Genomic DNA, 27,101 nt, shown 5'->3' on the forward strand with positions numbered 1-27,101 from the left:
AGGTATCTATGCATTTTACTAGATATCACTTTAAATTTCAACCTGGCCCTTGCTGTTGGCAGTTGTGTCCCAGCAGAAAAGGTGCATTATACAGCTAACAGTTGGAACAATCCAACTCTGCTTATGATAACTTTTATATCACTCATTTCATTTTGGTTATTTGAAATCAAGACACTGTGCTTTATCTTAAATATGTGAATTTTCTCAATCAATAATTAATTCCTAAATCTTATAGCCTGTGCTTTATGGAACATTAGTGTATCCCTCACCTTTTTAATCCATTTGAAACATTAAAAATGCAGCCTCTGAATTTCCAACATATGCATTGCAGAGTAAAAATACAGTGTGCGTGGGGAAAGTGATTGCTTTAAAATACATCATGAGGTTAACCAGTGGCATTGTTGTGTTTCAGCAGAAGGGTGACTGCATATGAGCTCTGAAAAGTAAATTGTCTGAAGGCTTGAACAAACATTTCACAAAAATAAATAAGAATATTTTTTAAAAATCTGTGGCTTTTAACACTTGCTGCAAATACTGCAATGGCTTGGTGGGCAGAAAGACTCATTCTACCCCCTTCCCCACTTTAATAAGTCTAGGGAAAAAAAAGGAAGAAAAAAAAAGACCCTACTATTTGGTATGTCCAGTGTATTTAGAATGCTGCAGTGTACAATGCAAAACAAGCAGCAACACATGCTGTTTTGATAAGACTTGCTCAATCACTACAGCAGAGCAGCAGTATCCTCAGTAGCATTCTGCAGGCTGAGCTGAATCTAATCATAACTCTGTAGCCAAGGGATGCACAGTACATCTTCTATTTAGTCTAACTACTTATCACCAAATGCCACAGCCACCGGAATGCTTTTTTCATTTAACGTTAGAACAGACTGGCTGTAGACCATTAATCAGAGCCAAACACTGAATAAGCAAGCATGTGAGAAAAAGAACTCAACCATAAAAAGGCTTACTAAAAGGTTTAGTAACTGAACGACCTGCTAGGATAAAAAGGAGCTACCATGGAACAAGATTACCTGAAAAAAAAATCTACTAATAGTGCTAAGGTGTTTGTTTCAGTGCTTAAATAAATTAATTCACACAAACTGCATAAAGAATGACATTCTAATAGCCTCTAGTACCAGTGGGTTTTCTATACTTAATGCATGTGTCCAAGCTGACCTCTTGGAAAAGCTCAAACTAAAGTGTTACTAAGATGGTATATACAGGTATATATAGGAACTAAACAGCTCCACAAAGTTAATGCAAAATTACAGTTGCGTAGGTACAGTTTTAGAAAGCCCAGAAATATAAAATGATAGGGTTCTAAGAGCTGTAATTAACATGAGACTTTTCCCTCCCCCTCTTTTTTTCTTCATTCAAAGACGTATTATAACCATGTGTCATTTACCACATACCATCACAGGAAAATAAATAGGATGTTCCACAGAAAAAATCTACTAATAGGAGTTCTTTAATTTTCTTTTTTTTTTCATGAATTCAACCTAAACTAGCTCTAGAAGCTGGCTTTGTGGCTGTTGCACAAAGAAGATGGAATAACCTGTACAAAGGAATTTAGCTATGTATGAGTCAACAGTGCAATAGCATAGTCACTCTTGCACTAGAAGAACTACTCCATGATGTGTATCTTACAGAGAAAGAATACATAAGCTGTCGCAGCTCCAAGCAAATTTAGATTTACCCTGTAAGACCCCTACCAGAAAAAAAAAACCAACCCAAAAATATCCATTCTTACATACGGAGATAATAAATATTCACAGTTAAAGTTTGAGGCAGACCCAGGAACAAGAATTATGCCACCTGGTTCCCAACACAGTGACTCAGTGACAAGGCCATCCTCCTTCCTTCTGTAAAGCTGAGAAAAGTGTTCATAAGCAGGCAGAGTTTGCACACTCAGGGCCAAGAAGGTAACTTCCTCAGGTAGCATGTATGTACTTTATTGCTTTTTCAGGTCCACTTGGATCTATACATTATAAAATACAGGGCCAAATTTCCCAGATGATAATTAGTTTAATATGGAAGTGAAGCAGAGTATGCAAATAATTACCTGGTTTAATTAAAAAGCAGACAACCCCACCCCCACAAATTCAGAGATACTAGAATTATCCTCAAGACAAACAATATAAGCCCAGGGAACTGTACTAACATGTTAAGATATAGCAAGATGCAGTTATGGCAGATAAACAACTGAAACTCAAGTTACGTCACGTTCTTGGCATTGGTCTACCTAAGTCCTTCTGCTTACAACTTACTTACAAGATAATATATTTTTTCCTATCATACCCACAGTAACACTTTGAATCTCAGTGCTCTTCTCCTTTTCATGTTTTCTTTTGGCAACTGAGACACATTACTCTTCTGAAAACTGTTTCGATACTACATATACTGCTGCATATACTCACCACTACCGCACTTCCCAGTGACTGCCTTTCCCTCTTCTTATAAGATACCACTAATGTTGCAATCATTAATATTGCCTTTTATCATTCATTTTGTGGTTCAGAACACGTTCTTCACTTGAAAGAGCCTTACGACTGACTGACGTTCTTGCGGTAAGGAGAACTAAACTTAATGCTTGACCTGCTAGAGCACAGCTCTACACAGCCCTTTTCCTCCCTTGCCATTGATTCACCTCTTTCTGAATAAGAGGATTCTAATTAATGCCAACTATTTTTCAAATCCCTAACACAAATCTGAGTAAACCTCCTGTACTAAAGTCAACTGAAATTTCTAGTCAATATATGCTGTGGAATCAAGCGGAGGCAGATGTGGAGACTCAAAAAATCACCTTCAGCCATGAACTGAACAGATTTTCAACTAATTAGTTTAAAATATTTTCTATTCAAAAGGACAACTCATCGCCTACAGAATGCAACTAAATATTTATCCCAAGGCCCACATTTATGCATAATTCAGCAGGAACGTGCATATGCTGATTGGGAACTTTTTTTTAAAAAGTTAATTTGCTGAAAACTGATGTTTGGATTCAGCCAAAAGTATTTGCTGAATTTCTTTCATTTTGTTGATGTCTGGGTTAAAAGAAACAAATCAAAAATATAATCTGAAAACCAAACTTTTAAAATTACAGTCTGTTTTTTGAAATCTTATATAAATGACAAAACTTAACTAACATTATCAAAGGATAGACATCCAATTTGAAAATCCTGTTTGTGAACCAAAACAATACTTATTTTATCATAGACAGAAAAAAGTTTCAAGTATCAACCCAAAAAGTTTTACACGCACACAGCTTTAACTTTCAGATGTATATGAAGCAAATCCCTAAAAATTTCTTTCTTGCTGAGAAAAATTTAAAAATGTTAAATTCCATTATGCAGATTCATTACGTATTTATGCAGCACACAGTAATTCCCAATTCTACTTTTGTCTGTATGATCAAAAGCCACTCAGTAAATACAGTCTTTGAGGAGAAGGGAGGAGATCTTTAGCAACCATGCTAAGAGAGCAAGCATACACACTACCCTAGCCCTCCATAACCACAGGTAACAGAAGAACAGGACATAAAGCAGAGATTAACTTAAATTGTAGGCTTTGTTTTAGAAGCATTACCAGAAATTCCACCTTTTAATTTGTCAAGTGTATTTGAAATTAGAAAAGCAGAAAGAAATCATCGCTCCTCATATTTCCAGAGGAAAAAAACTCCATTTAGCTTGTCTATTTTGTTGCCATTAATTCATCTCTGCATTCATTTGATACGCTTTAACTTACAGAAAGTGTTTCTGCACGTTTAATTTAATTTTTCCTGTACTTTCTTAAATAGTATACTTATATCTTTAAAAACCTCACTGTGTATTATTACATTTGAGAGAAATTATGATAGAGGACTTGGGCTAGATTAAGAATTGATGCTCCACATAGAGGAAGACTTTCTGTATAAGGTTACATGTGGCATTTCAAAATGTTTTCAATTTTTGATATTCATTCTAATTACTGAGTCTTGATTTTTTTGTTTTAGTTATATCTTCAGAATACATTTTCCAAAATCCATGATGCTTTTGCTACAATCAGACTTGTTGCTGACAGAAATCACTAGTAATGAGCTCACTTCCTTTACACTAGATTCATCATCCAGATGGTCTGTGAAAATGCATGAAATACACTTAAGCTTATTGAAAGAATCTATCCTTCAATATGCCTTTAAGAGTCTTTGCTAAAAATAAATAAATGAATAAAAAACCATCCCTACACAGTAGATTAGGGTTTTAAACTAAGCAATGAGAAACCTTCCAATCAATTCCTTTGCTTTTCTCTTTTCCCTTTCATTTGTATCAGTTGACCAAGAACTACTTGAAAACAAAAACTGTTCTTCATCCAGGCATTCAGAGAGACAGCTACCCTCAAGGATTATCACTAAAGGACCTTCTCAAAACGGGGATTTAGCTCCTGAACTTAGTTCTTACAACTGTGAGATTAAGCTTCCCTCAAATGATAGGTCTGAACTGAACTATGCCAGCGGGCTAAAATTGTAGCCAAGAATCTATCCTTTGATCAATACACTTATTAGCATTTTTGAGATATGTAATTATTATCCACTAAATAAAACAGATAGGAAATGAAAAAATGTTACTTGAGTATAGGACATTACCAAGAAATGCTCAGGGTCTTATAATTTACATGTAACACTTCGAATCCCTCAGAAAAAAAAGTATGAAAACATGGTCTGTATCACAGTTTATTACACACATCAAAAAAAGTTGATGGTTGTATAAACTGGGGAAAAAAAGTCATTTAAATACCATACTGAAGTGGCAGTATGTTAGTAACTTGCTTAACTTACTGATGAACAGCAGCTAATTAAAATGTCAGCCCTCTAGAACTTTAACAGCTCACAGCTTCCACTCTTCTTTCTGAAGCATGTGAAGTTTGGATTTCTTCCCAGTATAACTGCTTTAGTAAAAGCTGCGAACACAATATATCAAAAAACCAAATAAACTAACATGTTATTTATTTAGAGGCTTCTTTTAATTTTTGCATGATAATATTAAAATTAGATTAGTCTCTCAACTATAAAATCCCCGAAGAATGACTCGAAGTATTCAATAACCAGAACAGCCTTTCCTTCGAAAGAGCAGGAAAACAGACCTGGGAGGACAAGGGAATCAGCACCTTCTTAGTGTCTGCTATCTTGTCCTCTGGAGACTATTTCTGCCCTGATTTATACACCAGTACTCACTGTGCTTCAGAATCAGTCTCACCTTTTGTAAGCTGCCATGGAACAACAATGCAAGAAGCAACTAGAAGCATCAGTAGCCTCATAGACATTGCCCAAAGTTTCCAAAACACATATATGCTATGTAATTAATCAGCATGTAAAATAGAAGTAACCTGAAAATAGGGTAACCTGAAATTACTTCAGCTATCATTTAAAAATACAAAAATATATTCCTCTTTTCAGAGTAAATTAACTGGCAAATACCATGTTTTAAGAATACTGATAATGCAATTTAAAAATATATCTTGATTTTTTTTTTTTTAATCTGAGCATTAAAGTTAGTTTGTTTTTCCATTGAATTTCCTGGCAAGTCTTACTATTCACATTTCAGCATCACCTGCAGGCTTTTTAGTTAAGATTGCCTAAAAAAAGAGTTTGTTTCCAGCTTGTAGACAGCAGAACTTTCCCACAGGTTGGCAGAAGAAAATACCACTTCTAGAAATGTGGTTTCTTTTTTTACTTTCTTTTTGTTAGAAGGAGGACAAATTCTCCCAGACACCACTCCACTGCAAGCATGGAGGGCAGACGACTTCGTGCCACATAACCACAGCCAAAAGGTAGCCATGTTCCTTGAGAAGCAGTGATTGCAGAGCATCATTTGATGAGCTAGTGTCTATAAAGCAAATTATAGCAAAACAAACATATATCTTTGCCTTTTCATACATATTGATTGAATGTCAGACAAATCGTTTCACCAATAATTTTCCTCTGTCAGCTTGTTTAATGAAAACAGGAAGGAGAAGAAAGGAAAGTCACCTTACACATATTTAAGTCATAAACTGCATTGAGATAACTATACTAGACTTTTGTACTTGCGAACTTAATTCATACCCTCAAAAGCAAAAAGCTATGACAGGAAAGTAGGCACAGTTTATTGGTTTTTTTAGGAATTATTGTTAAATCCAAATATCTTGTTAGCCTTTTGAAGGCCAAAAGGCTAAAAAACACTCCAAAATTGTGTTGGTGAATTTATCTATGTCCTCTGCTAAACTGTATTACTGTATTTCCCATACAAGTTTACAACATCAAGTCAAATAGAAGCACATAGATAGTATCATATAGCAAGACATTATATATCATCTTTGAAGAACCTTAACAATTGCAATGTTACGGAAAGCAACTGGTGAATTTTAGAGTGTGAAGAGCTTTCTAATTTCTTTGGAATGGCGTGCTTATGATTATCATCATACCTATTCTAGATGATAAAGTCTGTAACACACAAGGTTACTGACTAGTGTGCAGGTAATATGTGGCACCAGCATACTACGCTGATAGCAAATTCCCTCAAGTACTATGTAGATTAGACCAAAAAAAGAGTCTTGGTCAATTATTTGGCAAACCTTTAAAATTTAAGTTCCTCTTATGGGTCTTTTGACCTGGATTCAGGTTAAAGGAATTACTTCCTTAAACCTTTTAAAAAAATAGTCTTTAAAGCTGGCTGACAGCAGCATATTCCATGTTTAAAGACAACACAAAATTAGTAAGGAAAAATTCCCTTTTGTCATTGCTTCTGTACTGAAAAGTATGGTCTTGATATGCTATAATTGCTGTCAAGTACTTGTTCCAGCTCTTTTGCCACAGTTTAGTCAGGATTCATTTCCCCCTTCTTCTTTGAATTGGGATTTTCATAGCAAAACAAGCAACAACTAGAAACTGAAATACAAAAGAAAACAATGTTTCTTTGTGCCACTGAGTCAAGCAGTAATTGCCCTGAACTGACAAACTTGATCATTTTTACACCTATCACAAGAGACAACCAACTCAATTTAGATGGTCTATAGAGCTCTCCTCTTCCTTCCGCATAAAGACAGGTCTAGTCTGAAGGTCTCGGCTGTTTGTTCATTTCAGATTCTCCCTGCAAATGAGCCACATGTTTTAGAAGACCATCCAGATAAAAGTCCTTTTCCGGAATTACTACAAAATATATTTCTCTCTAAAAAAAAAAAATGAAACTAGTATCTACAGATTAAGTCCTATTAAATTTCAGTTAGATAGTCCTGAAAAAGTTTACGCAAAAGGAGAAAGACAACATGGTGCTAACAATGCCCCAAACCAAAACACCTTCCTAGATCGCAAGTGACAAATTAAAAGACAGATTTGAGCTGAGACCTCCTCTCACACACAGGCCCTGCCTCCCCCCCCCCAACCCCAAAACTTCTAAAGTCAAGTTTCCCTTCTTTTTCACTTACGTCCAGGCAGCAACTCTATTAAACCCCCAAGTATTACACATTAAATACATTCACCAACATCAGCACTTCATCACTAATAATGATGTGAACCTACTGACAGATCTTCACCACCGTACAGAAGGGGTAATAATATACTCGGGACTATCACAAGTTAATTGGCAGATGGCATCTGCTTCTTGTTGTTTTCTTTAAATTTTGTTTTTGCTTTGGCTTGTTTGTTTCTCTCTTTCTATTTAAAATGGTGTAAGCATTGAGATCAACATTCAAATACAAGGGGAGAAGGTACTAGAGAGGAGTGTTGGTCTGTTAAGGATTTGACACCACGCTTCCCCGCACAGATGAAAATATAGAGAAAGATGAAAGACTAGCAACTTTAATAATTTTTGTAACAGAGCACTTCTTGAAATCTGGACATTAGTTTCAAGCTAGAATATGTATCATTGGTTTACATAGACATTTCTTGCCAAGTTACTGGAAATAAAATTTTCTTTCTGCCTGTCATGGTAAAAATCAACATGCCAATGCCCAGTACAGAAGGGTACACTGAAGATAATTTTCAGTGCTCTAATTAATGAGTCAAAGGGATGCATTATGAACTCTGTGCCCCCTTCCTTGGCCTCTCTGGTAGTCCTTAAAAATTAGCTTACCAATTACATTTAAGTGGTATCACTGATGGGTTTTCAAAGGCGGGAGGAAGGCAGGGAAGAACAGGGGAAGAATCTAGTTAACTTCAACCACAAGAAGTGCCTCAAATCTTTGCTGTGAGTACTGAGACCACAGAGTCATTGTGCTTTAAAAAGGAAGCTTGACTCTGACTTACAGCCACACATAACTCCTTTTTACATATAGATTTAAGTAGCAAGAGTTAGTTCTATCATGTGCACGGCTTTCTGACAGAAACAAATGCTATACAGCCACAGCCTTACACTTCCCTGGCTTCTTCTGCAGCAGTGTATATTAGGTTGTAACTTGAGATCCAGTGGGGGTGTGTACTAACCCCAAATCGCCACTTAAATAATACTGTGAGATGCCATTTCACAATCTGAGGAAGCAAGTTTGTAGTCGTTCAGGGAAAAGCTTAAGCACTTGTGAAAAAAACCCCAAAACAAACCATATTTTCTAGATATCAGGGTTTAAACTTCTAGAGGAGACATCACTGAAAAATATCTCTTTCCAAATCAATATTTGAGAGTATAATACCCTTATTTGTGCTTGGCACCTGGCTCCAAACTGATCTCACTCTTTTCAATAGGACAGCCAGACCATTAAGCTTGAGTAAGAGTGGTGGAATCAGATCATAGTCTGGAGCGCCTTGTGTCTAGAGAGCAAATGTGTTTTAATATGTGAAACACTTTATGTTACTGCAGTAGATTGCAACCATCTTTTTCATATTATATATCCTTTATATGCCATCTCCTTGACAAGCAATGATTAACATTACATTTTAGAATTTCTTAATCATGTCAGACTTGCATTAAGATAAACTGATGAACATTTTTCCCTTTTACAAAACAATACATTTTAAACTGCATGAAGCATATTCATGATTAATGCTATGAGCAATTAGGTTATGACTGTTTATTGAGACCTTGGCTACCACTACATTTCCAATTATATTGCAAGTTCTCAAATTCTTTCTAAAGGAATTGCAAGTTCAGAGGCCTAAATTAAATTTAGTAAATTTGTTTAATATATAATGCTGACAGAATTCCCAGTGTATAATCCCATCTGAAATATGGGATAAGTAAATCAATATTTTAGTATACGCTTCTTTCCCTGCACAGCTTTGATTATATTTATCTGTATAAGTATCACAGAACCAATTTTTTCATAACCAATAGGGAATTACATTTAATGTTGCTATCTGTATGATGCTGTCTCATATCTTCTAGAGGCACTCTGGCACTAGGCTTTGCTTTGACAAGTTCTTCTGAATTTAAGAATGGGCACTGTTCAAAATGATAAGGATTAACCACGGAAGTTCGGGGAAATTATTCTACTGCACTTTATTCTCAAAATTCTTGAACAGAAGTGATGGAAAAAAACTCAACACCTGTGCACAATTTCTTTAGGTCACACTGAAGTTGAATCTCAGGTGTTCACTACTTTTTATTGCTGTACAACAGCACTTGATTCTTTTGCCTCTTTTTAACACTCCACCCCAAGAATACAGTTTCATTTTATTTCCATTTTCATCACAAACATATACAGTTCACTTCTTTTTCAATGTCTCTGTTTAGTTTGTTTATAGAACTAATCTGTATGAATGTTTGTTTGTAGAACTATAGAACATACTCTCTGTTTATACAACTAATCTTTATGAAATGCCTGCACTGAGGCATGTAAAGGTCAAGGTTTTTAAAATCTCCTTCTGGTCAAGATAACATTTTGACGAAGCAGAAAGGTAAAGACTATACTGAATGTAGGAAAGGATTAAAACCTTCGTTCCTTCCCTCTACCTAAGGCTTCCACATGCTATTTAAACATACAAATAGGAGGAACAAAGACTGCAAATGGCTTGATAACTGCTGGGAAAACCACTGGGTGATACAGTACATTCTAAGTTTTTTCCTCTGAGATCTTATTAGCAGACAGAAGCAAAATGGCTCAACAGTCAAACATTAAAGTATTGACAGCCACATCTTAGAAGTCACTTTATCAATTCCTTAACCAATTTCTTTTGAAGACAAAGTTCTTTTTATAAATTTCTATTTAGTGCTATAAACATAGCTCCTTACCTGTTACCATTCTCTCAGAAATTTGCTTTCAATTACACTGAATTTTCAATGCCCCTCATAGAACATAATCATTTCAGCACACACATGTAAGCAAAAATATCTCCAAACCATTATTTAAAAAAAAAAAGACAGTATTTAAAGAACAGTCCTTTGAAATGTTTCCTTTCCAAACCAACGTGAAACAGAAATTGAAAACCAAAAAACACTACAGAACTTGCAGTATGCAATCTTTCTACATCACTTTATAGGCTATTAATTTCATTAATAGAATTGATAAAAAAAATTTCAGAAATTAAACCTTATTTTTTGTTTTCCATGAGTTCTGCTCAGTTGGAAAGTTTCCATTTTTCTATTCCTCCAGTTCCCCTTCTGCAGTATTTTACAACGGGAAAACTATCACTTGTAGTTAGAAATAGCTTTTCATGATCAGAAATAGCACCATTTTTAAATATAAACATTCAATCTGTACTTTTTTAAAAGCCCAAGAATTACACATTTGAATCCCTCCTCTTATCTGAGAAGGGTAGTAATTCATCGTTACTGCTATTACTCGTAATTGATGAGCACATACAGCTGAGAATTTCTTGAGGGAAATAGATACAATAACTTTCAGAAATGGAGTAACAATGACATTGACTGATTCTCTAGGACTCTTAGTCTCTCTACTCAGGACATAAAGCTAGAGGTGGAATCAACAGAATTCCTTCCCATGGATGCTTTTGAATTACTAACTTAGGCCTTCATGGCTCTCTCCTGTGAATCTCACCCCTCGTGGGAGCATTCAGGGATCTCAGACTCCTAGTTCTGCACAGAAAGCCTGGAAAATCAGTGGCCACTGGTGCCACAACAGTTGCCATGCTCCTGAAATGAACATCTTGATAGACATGTCCTCAGAGCCCTCCCCAGACAACCGAAGGGAAGTAGGGAAATCTCTGATGAAATGAAGAAGCTTGTCAAGTCAGGAGCTGGTAAATGGCAGTATCAGGGGCTTCAGCATCCAGGATCTCTATATCCAGAGATGCAGGCAGACTTATACTGCCCTGATACAATCAGTGTTGCTGTAGCTGGACTAATATGCATACTGGTAGCTACCTACGTTATTACTACACAAACTGCGTTTACACAGGGTGCACTCACAACTCTGAACTGCAATGCAAGAACACTCTTCTGATATACATAAGACATTGTTTACGACTTGCCGAAACAAAAACGATGACAGATGTAAGATTTGCATTTGTTTATAGTTCTCATATTTTTTAATGCAAATTAAGCATATTCTTCATCAAGGCATGGCATCAGTTGTATTCCTAGAGGAAACTAAATTAATAGAAACAACTCTTACTTTAAATGCCGATTTCCTGTAAAAAAGATGGCATGACATATCAGCTCCAGTAAGTCAGTTTCTCTGATTAGCTGATTCTGTTCCAGCCCCCTCCATTGTAATATCTGATTGACTTAATGGGTTACTTCAGGAAGTGGAAACAAGTAAACTTCTATTTTTTTCTTCCTAAAGTATCTATCAGAACTGTTTATTCAAGAAGGGTTTTTTGGTTTTTTCGTTCATTCGTTTGTTTTTTTAAGGTAAACTTCTGCATTTCTTTTTCTGTATTTCAGTCACTGGTTTTGAGGTAATGGCAGAATAATATTCAGAGAAAAACAGAAGTGATTGGGATGACTGAATGAAATAATTTTCATTTCACTATGTCTATTCTGTACTGATGAGCAGTATATTTAATATAAGTCATTAAATGCTCCTTTCTGCTGTTGCGTAAATCAGGGCTTGGTTAACTGTCAACTAATTGGCTATCTTCCCTGTTGTACCAACAGTACAGCAATTAGCACTTCTGCAACCCAACAGCACATTCCCTCTATTAGCTTCTTGCATTCATGTATCAAAATTAACCAACTAAAATTCTTAGAAATGTTTTCCAAGTTTTATTTCCAGAGAGATTGAAAATATTGAAACTGCATTAAAAACTTGTGAAAGAGAAATAAGCTGCAAATAGAACAGCAAATTAACTGGTATTAGAGAAGCAGTTCTGGTGCTTTTCCTAACTCATAATAAAAAAGCAAGACTAAACATCATAGCATACAAAAAATATACAATTAACCTGTCAAAATCATTCTACCATAGTGGTCAGAGAACTATGAAGATTCCAGACAGAATTAGAAACTTTAAATATGGAATACCTACAATGACAATAGGTATAGGATGACAAACCTGGCTATATGAAAGGTTATTTATCAAAGTATCTGAAAAGAGCAAGAAATGCGTTTCTTAAATGAACAGTGTATCCAGGTGCAGTCGTTCCTTCCAATAACAGAGGGAACAGGCACTGGTTAGTCAGTTTATACGTACATTTAAAATAGGGGTGCTCTTTGGTGAGCCTTTTAAAGAACATAAATCAAAGCATAAAATCCAGCACAAATGTCTTCAATACTGTGTCTCGGTGTGATTGGGTTTTTTGTTGGTTTTGTTGGCAAGTTTTTGGTTTTTTGTTTGGTTTTTTTAAAGACCAACCTTCAGCAATACAAATAAGTATGGGGAAACTTCTCAAGCATAACAGACTCATCTCTCAATCACCTGGACCAATACCATCACTGTGTCTCACGTGGCTGCCCTGTGAGTTTCCGAAATTCTGTACAGGCAAGGTAAGCAACAGGAACACATGAATAACTGATTTCCTATTTTCTAGACAAAGAAAAAAAAAGGGGGATTTAAAAATAACTAATTTAAAAAAAAAAAACTCCATTTGGGGGATTTTAAAACAATCAAGTGCCAAGATAAAGCATAATTTTCAAATAAAAATTGGGATGTCTTAATTGGAAAACATCAACACTAAACATCATGATGCTTCCAATGTAATGTTCTTTTTCAGCAAAGATCCCTACATAATTTCCTTAAGAAAGGTTGGGCATTCCATCTACATTGGCTGACTAAATAATACTTCTACCAGTATCATGTAAATTAATTTCTTTTCATATCTATCTAGGACCACTTTAGTCTTTTTATTCATGGCAGAAGATACATCACAAGTAACCTGCAGATCCCCAAATCATTTCATCTTTGCAAGAAAATGACCTATCTGGGATGGCCTGAATTATCTGTTTCACTGACCTTGCATTTGACAACTAAGAAATCACTTATTAAATTGTAACCACTTGTGCCAGTATTGCATCAGCATTTCTGGAGATGAAGGAATCACTCACATGGCAACTGTACCTGAAGATCTGTCAGTGGGGAATTTTTAAACCCATCTGTGTGTCCAGTTAACTTCAGAAAATGCAAGCTGTTGATTCTAGAGTTGGGTTGTTTGGGTTTTTTTCTTTCCTAAATCAAAACGACACATGCTTTGAAGGTAGAGAGGAAAATCCAAGCAGACTGGATGATAATTTCCTTTCAGTGGTGGCTGTACAGTAGGTATTCTGTTACACAAGATACAGCTGAGCATAGGTGTAGGAGCCAATTGCTGTTTTGTGCATCTGTGTAACAGTATCAGTAAGATCATGGCAATATCTCAGAGAAACCTGTGCATAGCCCACTGGACCTTGCTGTGATAAGCAAAACTGATAGCAATGCAGTCCCACATCACATGCTAATTTACAGATTTTTACTAAATTAGAGAAAAAATATAGCTGCTGGACAAATTAGCTGTTAAGGAGTTACGACTCCAAAAACTGCTTTGCTTTTTCTTCACCAGTAAGAAACAATATCCTACAACATTCTTAACAGAGCCAGAAAGTGTTATCTCTTTCCAAGAAATTGAGTCACAGAGAAAATGAAATACCTGTGAGAAAACGGGAAACTATACTTAAATTTATAGACTCCCAGACTGCTGCCTTAACTATAGGCCATACCACCTGTGATACCTTACATTGGTGTACCTCCTTGAGAAGCTCATTTCTTTCTGTAATATCATTAGCAGTGGAGTAGAATACACACATACCCCCCTGCACACACCCACCCAGTAAGAGTACATTGCTTTTGTGTTGAGAACAGAGTAACAATCCACAAGGGCACTAAAAAAAGATGATCTGATGTCCAAGTCTATCTAATCTTATGCACATTTGAAGTGGCTTGCCTGGACTTGGCTACGTGAAACAGCTTCAGATGTGCTTCTCCTATTCTTAACACACAAGATATGTATTTTCCAAAAGTAAGCACCTTATCCCAACAAATACCCACCATGAATACATATCACAGGTCTTTAGATTACATGTGTAGCTACTAGTTAATGTGTCTTCTGCTGTAAAACCGATATCCTACAGTGGGACTCTAAGCTATCAAAGAATGTTAAATAAAAACTATGCGTGGCACAAGTGGACACCAGACAGATTCAGACCCTCACTGATGTAACAGTGGCAGTAAGCAGCAGCTACGGTGTGATTGCATCTGTACCATCCTTTGTTTTCCCAGGTGGGAAGCCCACAAGGTTGTTTTCCACTCAAAAAGACTTCAGCAAATAATTCCAGCTGAAGGGAACTGACTTTGGAAGGATCTATACCATGAGCAAATTCCATGTAAGTGAGAAGTTGAAAAAGTAGTACCAGTTATTGAAGCCTCTGTCTCTGCAAGAGTCTTTGAATATTAATTTGGTTTGGCTACATCAGGAGCTTATACATGTAAAGCCTTGCCACTCCATTATTCACTTCAGTCCTTCTCAAGTACTATCATCATGCTAACAGAATGTGAACTAATGGTAGAAACACCATAAACATACATTTGAACCTTAGGTGGTCCCACAAAACTGAAAGTAACATGAGCTCACTTCAGCGTTTATATGCAAGATCATTTGTAATTTTAGAGCCAAAAAAGATGAGCTAGAACACTTGAAATAAATAGAAATAGTACCATTTTTCTGCATGTCTTGCAAATGGCTTTTCTCTTTAGCTTTAAAATAACTGAATGATTTCCATTGAGGAGAGACCACTCAAATTCAGAAACATTGGTTTTAATTTGGTGGAATAAAAGGGGAAAAAAATATTTGGTCTTGAAACAGAAAACTAGCCATGGTTAGAACCTCTCCATAGTTAGATTTATGAAATTCACATTCCCAGTGCTTACGAAATTGTAAGCTTTACAGATAAACAGCTAAACTGAATTCAAAAAAGACTTCAGTCATTTCTTCTTTTCTGTGTAACGAGCATTGACTGCCTTTTCTGAAATGTCCTGAGAAGCCCTTTCACTGGTGTTATTTTCATACCTTCAGTTTGATTTTAACTAAAGGTTGATTTCAGCTTTATTTTGTTCTGTTATTAGGGACAGAAGTTATATAGTATGTCCCAAAAGGGTGCACTGAGATACTTTAGCTTTGCATTTGTATTACTATATTGTGATTTTCAAAGAAAAGAATCATTAAAAGTTAATTTAATCTAATGAATAATAATGACAGATAGAAATCATTAAAAAAGATTTCTTAAACGGTCAAACTCAGCAAACGCTATCACAAGGAAGCCAATAAAAGCATAAATAAGTCAGAATATTTTAAGTTAATGCATCATTATTATTACTAAGAATAGAAGCTTACTGGAAAAAATATTCACATACGAGGGCGTTCTACTACAGTTATAATGTTAGGAGTAGGACTGGGAATTACAGGGCTACATAACATGTTTTGCTAATTTCTTAGTCGACTCCATGCAATGGCTTACATTACATTGGTAATGCTATAGCTATCCATGAGATAATAATAAGTATTACTGTTTATTTTCCAAAACATATGGGGTCCACATTACATACTCAGGAATCAAAAGTACATTGCCAAAGCGTCAAGTGCACATCCCTCAAAAAGGTCCATTCTAACTAGATAACATGTGATATTCCCTCCGTATGTGCATGTTTCTACATAAATGCTGCTTCTATGTTGTACATTCTCTCTTAGATATTTGTCATTTTACACGTAGCAGTTTGGAACACAATTAACATTGATCTGACAACTCCTAAGATGCCTAGAATAACTTCAACCCCCTCCCCACCTTTTTTTCTCCTAAGCACATGTGGGAGGGAAGGATAATTTTTTTAGTTAGTGATCAAAAAGATTCAAAAGAGAAAGGGAAAAACGGTTTATAAAATTAACCTACACTTGAAATATTTTACTGGTTCAGGCCTCTGCAAAATTAAGTACTTACTGAGTCATGAATCTGTCAACTGGATTCAGTTATAGAGGTATTCTGGGAGAGGTGTTGGCTGTCTTCTGACAGTGGGATCAAGACAGCATAATTTATTCTATAATAGTAGATTGGCCTTTGTAAAATAATGGCTTTCAGACACTGATTAAGGTGCAATTCAACTGCTGTTTCCCTTCCTTCCTTTTAATTTAATTCCTCTTACGTTGAATAGTTGTAAATTATATTATAAAAGAAAGATTCAAATCTGAACATGCTCTGATGACAGAAAGAGGAACACAAACCTTTCTTTGTGCATATGGCATACAGCACGTGAAGGTACATTATAATTACATTACTCACTGTAACAAAGTGTCCTTCAGTGTATCTGCAAATACAATTTGCTCCCATTTTCAAATAATTTTAGACTGCCAGAATGAAGTGAAGTAGCTTTAGCAACACTAAAGAATTCGAGTTCAACAATGATAAAAGGGTCAAAGTTTGTTCCTAATATAACCTTGGATGTTCCTGACAGTTAGAGGTACTGAGCTCAGATTTTACCCACTATTTAAGGACAACTCAGCTTCTGTAGTAACATATGTCCCTTTAGAAACCAACACTTTTGCTTGTATTTGGTCACAGTATAACAACCGATTTCAACCTGAAAAATATTTTGTTAATAATATTTTTGCCCATTTCTTTGTACAATCATTATATAGCTATTAGCATGAAACACATTATTTTTATTTTCACTTGGCTATTTTCAGAGATAAGGTATTTGTGCTTGGTCTGACCCCTCAGTTCAGAACATTATGTCCTTGTGACATGCTGCAATCAAAAAAAGTCTGGTAGGAATAATTTTTAGCTGACTTAAAAGAAATAATAACCATATGGAGAAGGAATGAATAAAGCACTTAAATTTGCTCTGAACTTATGTATACCTGAACGCATAGCATCTTTTTGAATGCTTTCATAATCATGCCAGTCCTTCCTTTTCAAGCCATCAGTCCAGGTAAAGAGCTGTCCATCTCCCAGCCCCAATGGAAGTGTCTGTGAAAACAGTAAACATACAAACAAATAAATACATACATACATATACAGTTTGCATTATTACAGAAGAACACTTACAATATGGCACAAGCAAATAAAACATGCAGTTTATCCAATGCAAATATTGAAACTTTACCATGGTAAATGAAGCTATTTTTCTAAATAGTGTGAGAAAAACATGAATTTAGTTCTTGACAAACAATTAATTGAAGTATGTCAAACAACTCGTGCTTAACATTTCTCTTTCCAGCAGTGTCCTGCTACGACTGCTTGGCAAGAAGCTCATGGAAGTTAAATGGACCACTTAAACATTCCAGTTAAACGGAACAGGTTTCAAAAATGCCTCATCCTTCAACACATGAAGTACCTGGATTTTTTCCTTAAACTGTCACTTGTGCAAAATTGGAGTTATAGTTACTCAGCACCTTCCAATATTCCCCTTTAATTTTGGGTTTGTTTGTTTTTTTTAATAGCTAATGATGAATTATTGCTATTCACATAAGGCCAGGCTCACTGCATCAGAGGCACAGAGCAAAGAGACCCTCAAAGCACTTTCAAATCCTGTAGATCTTTCTTCATGGTAAGAGATAAGGGGAAGAAAACAAACCAACCCACCCTCCAAAAAAATACCCAACAAAAAACCCCCAGGCAACACGCAGCTGGTAAGTTGACTTCCCCTTTCCAGACTCCAAATTCTTGGGTAAAGCTAAGAACCACTTTTTTCTTCTAAGCAAATTTATCTTTCTAGAGCTTTTCTTTTTCCTCATTCTTTCTACCAAATGCTGGTATTTTATAAAAAATAAAAAAGAAAAGTACCATTAGAAGTACAGTAGAAGTACACAAAATTTAGATCTGTAGGAAGTAGTACAAAGCTGCAGAAGGTTTCAAATAAAGTTAGCCTTTTTCTAAATGCTTAATTTAGAAAAAATGTGGTAAAAGAAGTGGAGAAAATTTTGATAAGTAAAGAAGATGATCTACCGTATCTGTGCTGAAGAAAGTGAGGAAGCGATTCATTGCTGCTTAGGAGTAACATGAAAACTCTAGTTCCATTAATTCTAGGTTTGAACCAGTAAGTTGTCCAGACTGAACGGCATACGTATAACGCATGTTACAAATGTTGTTATCAAAGGGTATGTAAAAACACACTTGAAAAGCAGTTCTGGGGAAGCAACATTTGATCGGCCTTCTACTAGGAAATATTGAAAGCTTTACAAAATTCTTTTGCATATGTAAGAGCGATGCTCTGAACTTCATGTATGAAGTACATAAACCCAACAAACATTGGACCGACCCATCTTCTCTTACTGATTTTACACTACTGGCAGCACAAAACTGGATGATACTCAGTGGCTTCAAGTGAAGTTGTCCCAGCATTTTCAGTTAGGGTTTCTCTTTTTAGGACAGACAAATGTTTGCCAAGCTACATGATGTGGACCTGGTAGCTAAGCCATCCTTAAAACTGGGGTTTGAAGGCTTTCAGAGTTGTAAGCAAGAAGTGAGGAATGCCAGGCATGGCTGGTTACCTTTGAGCAAAGGATGCTAGAAATCCTGGCTGACAAAGATCCACGCAGAAAACCTCTGCTTTGGGTCAGCTGATACTTCTGTGAATGTTGGATATTCAGGGCAAGGTGGTGTGAGCTCAGCACTCTCCAATAAATCCCGGAGTTACTGAGAAAAATCCATCACATTCTGCTAGTATGACCTGCATTTTTTAGTTTTGATGTTAAAGGTAACTTACGTTACATATCACCAAAATGCAATCCAGCCTGTGTTTATTCTTCTATTACAACTTTTGCAGACATATTCCAAGAAAACACTCTGCTATCATGTTTTAATATAATACAAGTCAGAGGGTCACACCTGGAAGAAATGAAGAACTGAAGATATCCTGATAAAACTATTTCATGTTATCAAAATATCTAACTTTTTGTGTCCTTGAAATGAACTCATTAATTTCAATAATTCTTGAGTTCAAATAATGCTAATGTTCTAATAGTAATATTAGAATATTAAATAATTAATATTAAAAAATCCCTCAGTTGCTGACAAGGGAGATACTTAGTTGAGGGACTGAAAGCAGTTCTGATTTCTTCAGAGCTATAGAATTTAGGGATTAAATAGCTTGTTTTTTAAAGTCAGAAGCATGAGGTAGAACATGGGCTGCAACAGAGTAAACCATGATTCTTGAGCCCAAATTCCTAAAATCATCCGCTCTGAAGCACTAACTGGCTCCTTAAAAGTCAGGCCCAGACAGACTGGCTTCAATTAAACTTCTACCCCTTGTCAATATGGGTACAGCTGATGTGAACCACTTGGTCCCAAAAAGACTATAAAAACTATCAAAAGCAGGATAAACTTCACTTTTGTGACCCTTTATTCCTGTGCTGGTTTCTTTCCCTAAAAATAGTGGTTTAAATGGCAGTTTAAATGGATTTTGCAGCACACTGAAAGCAAGCTGAGTAGTAGAGTTTACAGCTGGTTTCCTGTTGCCTCTTTGCATTTTGATGCCAATACTCTTAAAAATATTAATTACTTATAGTTACTTTACCTGATAACATTTACAAGTCTAATGTACCAGGGGGCCCTCTTGCAAGCATAATATAGTTAAATAAATACATTCACTAAAATTAATCTAGCAAAAGGATAAATATAAATCCAAATATCACACGATACACAAAAAGCTAACTGAAGTCTTGCTGTGACTTGTATTTGGGAAGGGTTACATTGCCCTAAGAGGAAACAAAGAAATCCAAAAACATACTGTTGGTGCCATAAGTCCCCGTTTAATGACTGAGAGTTTTCTTTGGATTCTTTGGTGTTTTTTAAATAAATCCCTTAACTCTCTCTCACCACAATACGTATCGTTAAAAGAAATCAATACCATGGTGATTTTTCAGCTCTAACATCCTTTCGATGTAGGGGGAAATTAAATACAATGCCCTCGCAAGTGGCTTCCTAAGACTGATATTCAGACAGCATAATCTCGATGGGGAGTAAATGTGGCCCTTAGAGGGACTGGACTTCATGAAATTCACCCTGTGTACACACTAGAGTTTTACTTCTGCAGTGAGCATGAAATAGGGCTTAGGAAGGGATGTAGAGTTTCACAGCCAAACTCTCTGGAATGAGCAAGAGTTTTGCAGTGAAAATTCTATAGCTCTGAAGAAATCAGAACTGCTTTCAGTCCCTCAACTAAGTATCTCCCTTGTCAGCAACTGAGGGATTTTTTTTTTTCCTTTTTTGATGTTGCTATATTGCTTAACAAGATCCAAAAGCACTTGAGAAAACGTGAGAAAATGGGTTCCTCCATTTCACTTCTGCCTAAGGGTAAACAAATTGCATTTTGAAAGACCTTAAAACACAGTTTCTGGAATGTTTTAAAACTGTTAAAAGGCTCCATTGTAAAACTCCATCTAAGTATGCTCACATGCCTCCTTCTTCCAGATGACAACGACTGGAAGAGCCCTCATTTCTAAATCATCTCCAGCTGGCAAGTAAGCAAAGGAAGGAAAAGAACAACAAAAAAGGAAATTTAATAGTCTTATTCTGGCCTTGTCTTCTCCCTACATACTCTATACTTTTCTTTCTCAGTTCTCCGTCTTTTTGGATACATTGATAATTTACACTATTCTGCATCAAACTAGAACAAACTCTGTTTTTGTTATACACAGGCTATGACTATCTGGTATAATGGCTAGATAATAATAACCAAGATAGTGTTGCTACTTGTAAGTACGCACAAGATAGCCCAGAAACCACATTCCAACCTCTACAGTCAATCTCAGAAAGACAAGTTCTGAGTAGGTGAATATGAAGTCACTTCACAAGATGGAATGTGCTAACAGATCCCGATTCTGAATTTTTGCTGAACACATATTTAACCATAAGCTGATGGGCTACACTGAAATAAAATTAACACCACCGCATAAGTAGAAATGCTAAAGAAGGCAACAAAAGGAATTCTTCATTTTAGGGGTAACGTATGAGCAGCCAGACTAAAAATTATTAAATTCATGCTATAAAATACCTTATGACTTCAGCACAAAATTGAGTTTAGACATTTAAACAAATAATCAAATAAACTTGGGTTCCAGCTCATAAAAGAAAAAATTATCAAGGATTATTAATCTGTGGCTAAGCAAATTACTGAGCCATAGATCATGGGAGACAAAGTATTCTGGAGAATACTTGTTTGTTATTTGCACATTCTGGGTTCTCATATATTTAAATAGCAGCAACACTGCAAGATTGGTGTGAAGTCTTAGTTCTACGTGTGTCTGTAACTGCAAGGGCAACAATACTCTTTGGTATACATGAGGGGCTAAGAAATGGGAAGCATGACTGGAGAGCATTATGGTTCCTTCAAACACACGCAGTAGGGCTTCTTTCCAGATGAAACCAAGGTATGAGAAAGGAGAAGGCCCAGGCACCCCGGCCCCGCCCAGTACCTCACCGTAACATAGAAGCAATACTTAGATGTATTCTTTAGTGATATATCAATATACAGGAATGAGAAACCAGCACAGCTGATTAACTGAAACATACTCAGGGTTTTCCCCTCCAAAACATTTCTGTAAGTCAGCGACAAATAGTGCAGTCTGCCTCTACAGCCCTTAGCCTCTTGAACTCAAGAACTATTTTTATCATTGCAGCGCTATTATAATAGAAGATATCACTCTGCATACGAAGAGCTGGATTTTGACTGGCTGTCAAAAAAATCCTACAAGAATTTATCATCCAACCATTTGTTACACGTAGCATGCAGCTGTGAGTTGCACATTCTTTGTGTTTCGGTCCGGAAAGGATTACCTACCTACAGCAACATTACATACAGCATCTGCCTTACTATTTCATTTTCACATTAACCTCAACCCTTTTGGGATGCAAGACTGATACAGTACTACACAGACTCAGAAGATCCTTCTCCCCTAGAAAAGACTCAACATCTGGTTCAATTACAGAGAATATGATAAGCCCCAAAAATAGCACAATTATCAAAAAACTCACTCACAGACTATTAGATCCCTCAGAGGGGAAAAAAAGCTTCTCTGCTGTGACATTTGAAAGCTCGAACTCAGAAACAAGTGCCTTCATTGAATAACTCATTTATTTTTAATTTCACTCTGCGGAGGCAGACAATTAGAGGGGACTCAGGCAAAGGAAGATGATATATCAATGGAAATGCACCTTTCTAAGAAAAAGAAGATATAATTACCGATTCACTTTGAGCCTGAGGATTTGCTCACTAGCTCTAGGGTTATTTTACTAAACACCAATATACAATCAAATACTGCATTAAAAAACCATCATATGCTGATCAGCATAACCATTTCCAATTGTTTAATGAATTTTAGGAAATAATCTTACCTAGAATACAGGCACTTGTTCCTGCTCAGGAAAAGATGCACATGGGAAAGAAAAGCAGTAAAGAAGTACCGAGACAAGACACCTTCAGGGATGTTTCAAGAGAAGCATAAAACAACCACTGTTTGATTTCCCTTTGTTCTTGAAATAAAAGATTCTGTATAGTGTTTGTAAACAGTGTTGTGTAGAACAGATAATTTACTATCTTTTTTCCATCCTCCTAACACAGATAACTCTCGGGACTCTAAGCCCTGACCAACTACTCTGACCAAACAAGACAATAAGAAAAAAAAAATCAGAACCCATTGAGCAATTAAATTAATTCCTTTATCAGAATAAAGTTAAGGATCACCTTTTAAAGAGGTGGTATCACTAGATATAACACCATATGTTTATTATAAATCCACTGCAATATCAGAAGTTGTCCATTTCCAAAATTTCTGTTCTGGTGTGGTTACAAGCATAAGACGACAGACATTCTCATGAAGCTTCTTCCCCAAGAGGTGGAACAGTCATTAAAACTCCTCATTTTGAAAGCTTTCCCCCTTTTCAGTTGATGCTAAATTTTAGCATGAGTATCAAAGTGAAATATTAGCACTACAGCACCAAAATTTGAAGTCAAGTGCTCTCCCACTTCCACACACAAAGAACATCCATTGTGGTGCAGTGACTGGCTGAGGGAATTAGGGATGAAAACCAAAATAATATTTCCCCTAAGGATGTGCTTGATATAAGGTAGCCTGATCTGTAGAAAAGGTATAAAACCCAAACATCTCATCTCTACGCTTAAGCTCTGAACACTGTCTGTATGACTCTTCCCTGTATCTCTTCAGTGTTAGACTAAAAAACAAAAAAGGGCTTACATCTGAACTGCCAAATATAACTGAGATCTGTGTATAAGTATTATGCAGAGTGAATAGGTACAATACAGATCTTAAGCACCAGTGAAGTTCCCATCACCATAAAATGAAAGTATCGCACCTAGTAATTTGGATCTACCATGATCTTTTTTAAAGATACCAAGAGCAGGCATCGCACAGCATCGCACAGCCTGAAAATATCAGCTGATAGTTTTGAACCTCCAGGCCTCATGCTTCTCAGGGTCCTTCTCCGGGATGCTGTCCCTCTGGGAGGGGAGCAGTGGCTGCAGCGGGTGCAGTGGCAGGCTGTGGGGGGTGGGCAGCAGCCGCCCTGCCCACTAGGGCACCCACTGCTCAATGCCACTCACGGACGGTTCCAGTCGGTCCTGCAGCGCTGCTGGCCAGCCACTGCCTGCCAAAACTGCTGCCCATCGGAGTGGCACTTCAGGGACATACAAGAGATGCTCAGGGAGAACTGAAGAGACAAGATAGCCAGAGGGACATTTGGGGGACCTCATCCTACAGTGCCACCCTCCCACATACTTCAAATAAACAACTGTCATAGATCTAGATATACTTATTAGGCTGAAAGACACTGACGATGAAGCAAAGGTGGTTCAGTAAAATGCAGAGAACTACTATTTGCTATCAAGAGAAGATGGTAAAGGCTCTAAAGCTCAGAATCTTTCAAAAAGAAGGAAAAATCAGAATACATTTAGATATACTTACTACCTTTTAATTTTATTTTTGCCTTAAATACTTTTAAAACATTTTTAAAAATACAAACCTGGATTGTTTTCTAAACCCTTGACTTGAAGCAATATAATAGAGTTGAGGACATGATGAATTTCTTCATATGCTCAGTTTTCCTGTGCCATTTATTCGTTATGCCACAGCAAATAAGTGTTCATTGCACTGACATTTACATTAGTAGAAATAATTAGCCCAGCACATCAAAAAAAGGGCAGCACTTGATTTAGTTTGCGACATCTGATTGACTCAAGGTTATTTCATTTTTGAAACACTTACATCAGACTTTCTGTGCTTTTAGTTTCTAGAATATTATGGACAACCCAGTAGCATCATGCCATCAATTCCAAATTAAAGCTGTTAATAATGTTATTTAGAAAATGCCAAGCTCCCCAGGCATTTCATTACTGAGATTTTTTTATAGACAGGTATAAAAGCTGTTATTGCTGCACTATGATTGTATTGTTAAAGTCAAGAAACTGCACAAAAAACTAAGTTAAAACATGAGTTTTAAAAACATCAAATTTCCTGTTGACCCAATGTATGAGTGCTTGAGCACTGGGTGAATGAGAACTCTGTAAGGATGCATTTGCATGCTGGAAAGTTGTGATTTATCATGTCAAATTATGGAAGATTACAGGTATTTAATAATATACATCGGTATGAGAAGACTAACAGCTTCTTTAGCACAGATCCTGTCTTGCATCCATCATTCATGGACTAAGAGCTTGCAGTATGCACTGCCATTCAGGATGTAGAATTTTAAACACACGTATTTTACAAGTTTTCAGGAAAAGGGTTCATGGACTCCTACTATGTTGACTATATCAGGTAATACCCCAAGCAAAGTTCTGAGCTTCGCAACTCTGATGTATGTTGAAACTATCCTCAAAAAAATATTTCTCATTTCTTTTAACATCTAACATTTCCAAAACATCCATTATCACCTCAGTGAAAGGACCGTGGCTATTTCAGTTAATTTGTTATAAGAACAATGAGTTACATGCTGGCATCTCTTATTACTATAAAACAGAAGCAACCAGAAAGTTGACATTTGTATTTCCTGACTGCTAAGAATTATTCAGGTAACACAGACAAAAGTATTCTAAATCCTCAAAAGAACACAGTGGAGTGGGACAGAATAGCGCCAAGTAGCTACCCTGGGCACATCACAGTATGTCTAAACAGATTTTTCTGTATTTCAGTTAGTGTCCATTGCCTTTTGCCCTTTCCCTCGGCACCACTGAGAAAGGTCTGGTTCTGTCTTCTTTACTCCCCGCAGTCAGGTAGTTATACCCACTGGTAAGAGGGGTATAAATACCTCATCTTGTTAAGGCTAAACAGACCCAGCTCCCTCTGCTTCTCCCCATACGACAGGTGCTCCAGTCCCTTCAGATGGGGGCGAGGACATTACCTGTTCCACAGACAGGGAATAAAATGCACTGAATTCTGAAGGAGTTTGGACTCCCTATCTGTTGAACCTGAAACACCATGAATTGCCAAAGGTGACCTACAAAGTCTAGCAGTGAACACTGGCTTCCTAAATGATACAATTTCAACTGACTGTAGGACAGGAGGTAGGGTCTAGACTGAAGGGATAATAAAAAAAGATTCCTCAGAGCGAGCAACTCCCACCTCTTTCTTCCTGCTGGTCTAAGCTGCTGACAGATTTCCTCAATAACTAAAACACCTAAACCGATCTTTTCTTAATGTTTTATTTTCACTTGTCTCAATTCCAACTTGGTGAAAAGAAACCAAACTCAAGTAACATAAGTGTCTATGACAGATCTAAATGAACTAAAGCACACGCTGAGTGTGCTGCTTCTCCAGGTCTTCTCCTTCAACTCAACACTGCTTTGCCAACACAACAGGGTAAGCTTGCAGAAGAGCCTGCATCCATACTTGACTATTCATTTTGGGAAAGTTTAAAAATCATACCTGATATTGCATTAATTCTGCATATTTTTAACGACTGCCTCTTTCAGAAGTTATTTTTTACATCAAAAAACATGAAAAGGGTTTGAAGAGACTCAGCAGGATTTTTGCCAGCATAGCTACTGGTTGGTTTTTGAACCAACAAAGGTCTCTGTAAGACCCTTCTGATGAACAATGTAAACAATGATTGTGAGTGACTCCTGAAAGAATTTATTATATGACAGGTTTTTGGTTTTTTTAAACATGTGCCACACAGCCATAGGAAATTTTAAGTATGTTCTTTTACATAAACAGCCTTTCTCTTCTCCATAAAATAAAAAAAAACCCAAACCCCCAAACCAAAACAAAACCCCATGTCCCTGGCAAAGAATCAGATTGTTAGTAATTTTGCTAGTTTTTAAAATTTAATTAAAAAAAGAAAAGAAACAGAGATAAATCTATTTACTGTTTGGGGACTGATTAATTTTTTTACTACCTGCAGTTTGCAATATTGCATGGATGAATAATAAAGATACAATAGTGCTTATTGTTAACAGACTTTTCAGATATAGACAGTTTTCCTCACGCTTAGAATAATGTCTTTAGATTTTCACTATGGAAAGAATCATGCTGTTTTGTACTGGCCACTGCACCAATTCAAGACAAAAAGTGCTTTTGTAGGATTCAAGTGTCAGGTGTTTTAAGTAGGAAATAGTTTCTCACTTTGAGATATCTGTTCAATGGTGATTAACAATCATATTTTCTTATGCTAACTTACATCAAAAGTAACTTGCCTTTGAACTTCTTTTAATAAAAGCACATCCTCTCTTAGGTAATATTTATAGAGTACTGAAGGCATTTTATAAACAATACAGAATGATCACTA

At 36.4% G+C, this 27,101-nt stretch overlaps 1 protein-coding gene across 1 annotated transcript in view; it reads right to left on the minus strand.

The window, feature by feature from the left end:
- GALNTL6 (polypeptide N-acetylgalactosaminyltransferase like 6) overlaps positions 1 to 27,101 on the minus strand; it is a 507,998-nt gene that overhangs the window by 309,410 nt on the left and 171,487 nt on the right. The window contains exon 2 of the mRNA XM_076336517.1: positions 17,219 to 17,327. Within this exon, the coding sequence (XP_076192632.1) occupies positions 17,219 to 17,327 (109 nt within the window). The remainder of the gene's footprint in view (positions 1 to 17,218; positions 17,328 to 27,101) is intronic.

This window comes from Aptenodytes patagonicus, chromosome 4, assembly GCF_965638725.1.
Source record: "Aptenodytes patagonicus chromosome 4, bAptPat1.pri.cur, whole genome shotgun sequence".
NCBI lineage: Eukaryota > Metazoa > Chordata > Aves > Sphenisciformes > Spheniscidae > Aptenodytes > Aptenodytes patagonicus.